General features: G+C 58.3%; 1 protein-coding gene across 1 annotated transcript in view; it reads left to right on the top strand.

The window, feature by feature from the left end:
• PALM (paralemmin) overlaps positions 1-5,301 on the top strand; it is a 17,365-nt gene that overhangs the window by 8,086 nt on the left and 3,978 nt on the right. The window contains exon 6 of the mRNA XM_004378529.1: positions 94-144. Coding sequence (XP_004378586.1) covers positions 94-144 — 51 coding nt within the window. The remainder of the gene's footprint in view (positions 1-93; positions 145-5,301) is intronic.

The raw sequence follows: 5,301 nt of genomic DNA, 5'->3' as shown, positions 1-5,301 counted from the left end.
CTCCCTCTCTCTCTCCCTCTCCCTCTCTCTCTTCCTCTTTCTCTCCCCCTCTCTCCAACCTCCTCCTGTCTCACCAAGCAGAGAAACACTCAGTCTGCAACACCCCGTTGAGGACGGTCGACGGCTCCACCATGATGAAGGCAGGTGTCGACGGCTCCACCATGATGAAGGCAGGTGGGTTGGCCCCCAGGCTCGGCCCATGTCCAGCCGCCATCCCGTCCTGTGGCTCAGCGCGGGGGGCCTGGTGGGAGGTGGGCCCTGCCCTCAGCAGAGCCTCAGGAAGCTGTGGTGATGGGCGTGGTGGCTGGACCAGAGGCCACGGCTCTGGGCCTGGGGTGGGACCCGAGCGCCTCCTCTGCTTCGGCACCCCGGCCACACGCTGGCCCACGCTTCCATGAGAAGACAGCCTTGCATGGCGGCTCTAACCCTACACCCCTCGCGGCTTCATTTCCCTTAACCTCGAGGCACGCTCAGGGGCCCAGAGGGGGTGGCGCACATGCTCGAACACGCTTCCACACGCTCTCATATGCAGCCCGCAAGCCCCACCTCTTCCAGCGTCAACCAGGAGTGAGCAGCCCATCTCTGGAGGTGACCAAGTAGGTCACGGGGATTTCTGTGGTTCTAGAAGGCAGGGGGTTAATGCTGAGTGTTCTACAGTTCAAAAGGTCAGGGTTCCAGTCCCTGTAGGGGATTTGAGTTTCCCCACCTGCCAGAGGGCTGGGTGTGTGGACCTCATGCCTGGGACCAGACAGGAGCTTGATCATGGTAAGAAATAACAGCCAGTGACAAGCATTACTGTTGTTGTCCACGTGAACTGGGGAAGTATGGGACTGAGGACAGGGAGACAAGACTGTTTTCGGGGCTGGGTTGAGGGGGCCAGGAGGTGACGACAGCTGAGGGAGCTGAGGGCAGCAGGGGAGGCCTGGGGTCGCCTGCATCACCCAGGCCGGGTTTTGTCCCCGGAGGAAGGGAGGCAGAGGGTAACAACCTCCCAGAGTCGGATCAGCCCTGGCCAGGACCCAAGCTGTTTGACCTGTGCAGTGCACGACCTGCCCGACTGCGTGGAGGCGGATGTCTGGGGTGGGGATGTTAGGCTGGGTGGGGACACAGGGTTAAATATCATTCATTCATTCATTCAGAAAGTGCTTATTGAGCTCCTGCTGTGCGCATGCACGGGGCACATCTTGAGGGAGCTGATACTCTGGTGGGGGTGAACCTGTACAATTAACTTATGGGAAAAGAAAGGCGGAACATGGGAAGCTATGGAAGGGCAGTTGTCATCTGAGGCCTCATTGAGGAGGTGACGTTTGAGCAAGGACCCAAAGACAGGAGGGACGCATGCAGGCATCTGGGGGAAGAATGCTCGGGACAGCCAGAATCGCTCGTGCAAAGGCCCTGAGGCAGGACTGTGCCTGGCATGCTGAACAGCGAAGAGGTCCGTGTGGCTGGAGTGAGTGAGGGCAAGAGAGAGGAGGAGGGGAGGGCAGGGAGGGGACAGGGCTGGTCGTGCAGGGACCTGTGGGCACGGGGAGGAGTTGGGTTTTCACCTGAGGGTCGAGGGTCGTGAGAGCACGGGAGGGCTGTGGGCAGAGCAGGGACAGGCTAACTCGGTGCTCACCGGCTCCCTCTGGCGGCCGTGGGGAGGACAGCCCGTGCGTGCGGGCAGAGCAGAGTCGTGCCGACTCTGTGCTCACGGGTGCCCTCTGGCGGCCGCATGAGGACAGACGAGCGGCGCTGAGGACCTGGGCGGGGCGACTGCTTTTGGTCCAGCGGTGCTGATGGGGCGGGTGGGCTCAGCGCGGACTGAGGTGTGTTCTGAAGGCAGAGCCCACAGGTTTTGTGGATGGACGGCACGTCGGGATGAGAGAGAGGACAGAGGTGCCCCTGACCGACGAGGGAAGACACGGGAGGGGCAGGTCTGGGGGCAGATGGGGGTGGGGTCCTGGACGTGGTGAGTTGAGGCTCCCGTGTGACCCCGAGGGGTGATGTCGAGGAGGCGGTGGGATACGAGTCCAGGACGAGGTGCGGGTGGACGTGAACGCGAGGGCGCCATCTCACTGGGGGAGTTTGGAGCTGTGAGCCGGGGGTGGGGGGGGGCGTCCTGGGGGCGAATGTGGTCACAGCAGAGGGGACACTCGGCATGAGCGTCAGAGATGGGGGCGGGGGGAGAGCCAGGTGAACCTGGGGTCCTGGAAACCGCAGGAGGATGCGGCTCTCAGGCACCCCGTGAGTGCCAGGAGGATGGAAACCCACAACCACTTCAGTTCTCACATCCACGGCCTGGGGGTGCGGTCAGACCCGGGGGCCACAGTCAGCCCTGGCGTCCGTCTGGACTGTCTCTCCACGTGGTGTTCACGATAAAGATTTTTACAAACCAGGGACGGGGGAGGTGCTAGGTATGGAATTACCACGCTCATGGCCCTCACAGGTAATGACACTCATGTATTTCAAGAAGGCATAGTTCTTCGTGTTGAAATGGGTTGAAATGGTTATATGTTGACTAGAAGGAGGCAGTGGTCTGGGACTTCCAGGGGTGGGGCTGGGAACGTGAGTCAGAGTTTGAGTCCCGTGTGACCACAGGCAAAGCACAGCGTCCCTTGGGTTCTCTTTGCTCCTCTGAGAAGTGGGAATGGTCTAAGGCTTTCCGACAGGGGTGGGAGGGGACCAGGGCCTGGAGACAGTAGTTCAGTGGCTGAGTGAAGGATGGCATTCAGAAGACAGAAGGATGACGGGACAAGGGGTGGGTGGCAAGTATGGGGCCTCGAAAACTGAGAAGAGGAATTTAGACCACTGCCCTCTGCGCTGGGGAGCTATGGAAGGATGTTGAGTGAGAGAGGGCTGCGTCAAGAACCGTGCACCGGCATCTCCGGCACGACCTGCAATGGCTGCTTGGCCTCTGCCCTGCTGGCTCCCCTCCCTGGCTTGGCCGCGAGCGCGGCAGGGGGCATGGGGCGGGCAGCTGGCCGAGGCGTAACGCTGTCCTCTCGTGCCAGCCATGTACTCGGTGGAGATCACGGTGGAGAAGGACAAGGTGACAGGGGAGACCAGGGTGCTGTCCAGCACCACCTTGCTCCCCCAGGAGCCGTTCCCTCAGGGCATCAAGGTCTACGAGGACGAGACCAAAGGTACGAGCGAGCCCCCTGCCCCCTGCTCCCCACACACCTTAACTCAGCTGGAATCAGAAACTTGGATCACAGGCCCTCGGAGCTGCCAGGAGAAGTGTGTGGGTCCAGGACACGTGTGTTGTCACCAGGTGGGGGCAGGATATGTGGGCCGTGGACGTGTGTGTCGTCACTGATGGGGGAGGGCATGAGGGTCCAGGAAACGTGTGTCATCACTGGGGGGGGGGGGCATAAGGCTCCAGGAAACGTGTGTCATCACTGGGGGGGGGGGGCATAAGGCTCCAGGAAACGTGTGTCATCACTGGGGGGGGGGGGCATAAGGCTCCAGGAAACGTGTGTCATCACTGGGGGGGGAGGGTATGCAGGTCGAGAACATGCATATTGTCACCAGGTGGGGAAGGGTATGTGGATCCAGGACATGCATGTCGTCACCAGGTGGGGGAGGGTCGTGCCCCAGGACACACATATCGTTCCTGTGTGTGGACAGAGGATGTGTGCAGCTTCTGTTCTAGACAGTCACTCTGGAGAGTGCACAGATTCCAGACCCCAGTTTGATGATATGGACACTGCTCAGGGCCAGGGTCTCATCACCCAGGACCTGCTGTTGGGCTGAGAGGTTGTGCTGGCACACCCTTGAGGCCTGACCATACACTGGTGCTGGGCTAGGCTCTGGAGTTTAACCTTGGGTCCTCAGGGACCCCCAGCCGGCAGGCCCAGCAGGAGCTCACTAATTATTACAATTGTAATAAAGGCTACCATAAACCCAAAGACGTACAGGGTGGGGAGGAGCCTGGGGAAGCTTCTTAGAGAAGGTGACCTTGGAGCTGGGGCCTGAGAGATGAGGAGAAGCCCCCTGATGTGCTGTGTCGTGGGGTGGTAGAGCACATGCAAAGGCCCTGGGGTAGGACGGAGTTTTCAGGGTGGAGGAACTGAGAGGTCCCTGTGGGGCTGATGCTCAGAGTGGAGAGAGGGACTTTGAGCTGAGGCTGGGTACCCACAAGGCTGTGTCCTGAGGGACTACCTGTGTACCTGGTGAGCCTTGAAGGGGGGCGGGGCTGTGGCACCCGGATGTGAATTTGGTTTTAAGGGCTCCCTCTGGTGGCCGGCAAGAGAACAGGCCGTGGGAGCCGCCCGCAAGGAAGGCAGGGACCCACGAGGAGCAGAGAAGCCTTGAACAGAAGCCCCAAAGCCTCTTTATTTATTTTTTTCTATTGAGATATAATTCCCATACCAGACAGGTTGCCCGTTTAAAGTGTACAATTCAGTGGGTTTAGTGCATTGACAGAGTTGGGCAACCACCACCACCACCAACTTCTAGAACATTCTCATCACCCCAAGAGGAAACCCCAGCCCATTAGCAGTCACTCCCCATTCCCCTCCCCCAGCCCCCCCGCGCTTTCTGCCTCCATAGATTTGCCTGTTCTGAAGATTTCACATAAATGGAGTCCCACACTATGTGGCCTTTTGTGACTAGCTGCTTTCACTGCTCAGAATACTTTCTATGTCATATCGTGTATCGGAGCTTTGTTGCTTTTTATGGCCGAGTCATATTCCATTGTGTGGATGGACCACATTGTGTTCATCCATCAGCTGTTGTTGATGGACACTTGGGCTGTTTCCACATTCTCGCTGTTGTGCATCCTGCTGCTGTGGACGTTCTTGCAGTTTCTTGTGGATGTATGTTTTCGTTTCTCCTGGGTACATACCCAGGACTGGAATAGCTGAGTCATGGGGTGACTCCATGTTTAACCTTTTGAGGAACCGCGAGACTGTTTTCCGCAGTGGCTGCATCATTTTACGTTCCCACCAGCAATGGATGAGCGTTCCAGTCTCTCCACATCCTCGCCAACACTTCTTGCTGTTAGGTGCCGTCGAGTCGATTCTGACTCACGGCGACCCCGTATACAACAGAATGAAACACTGCTCAGTCCTGCACCATCCTCACAATTGTTGTTATGCTTGAGCCCATCGTTGCAGCCACTGTGTCAATCCATCTTGTTGAGGGTCTTCCTCTTCTTTGCTGACCCTCTACTTTACCAAGCATGACGTCCTTCTCCAGGGACTGATCCCTCCTGACAATGTGTCAAAAGTGTGCAAGATGTAGTCTCACCATCCTTTCTCCGAAGGAGCATTCTTAGAAGCCAACACTTGCTGTTGTCCATTTTCTTGTTACTGCTGA

The sequence above is a fragment of the Trichechus manatus genome, unplaced genomic scaffold (assembly GCF_000243295.1).
Source record: "Trichechus manatus latirostris isolate Lorelei unplaced genomic scaffold, TriManLat1.0 scaffold00057, whole genome shotgun sequence".
In the NCBI taxonomy this organism is placed as follows: Eukaryota; Metazoa; Chordata; class Mammalia; order Sirenia; family Trichechidae; genus Trichechus; species Trichechus manatus.
The sequence above is the reverse complement of the archived record's forward strand: the minus strand, read 5'-3'. Positions and strand labels throughout refer to the sequence as shown.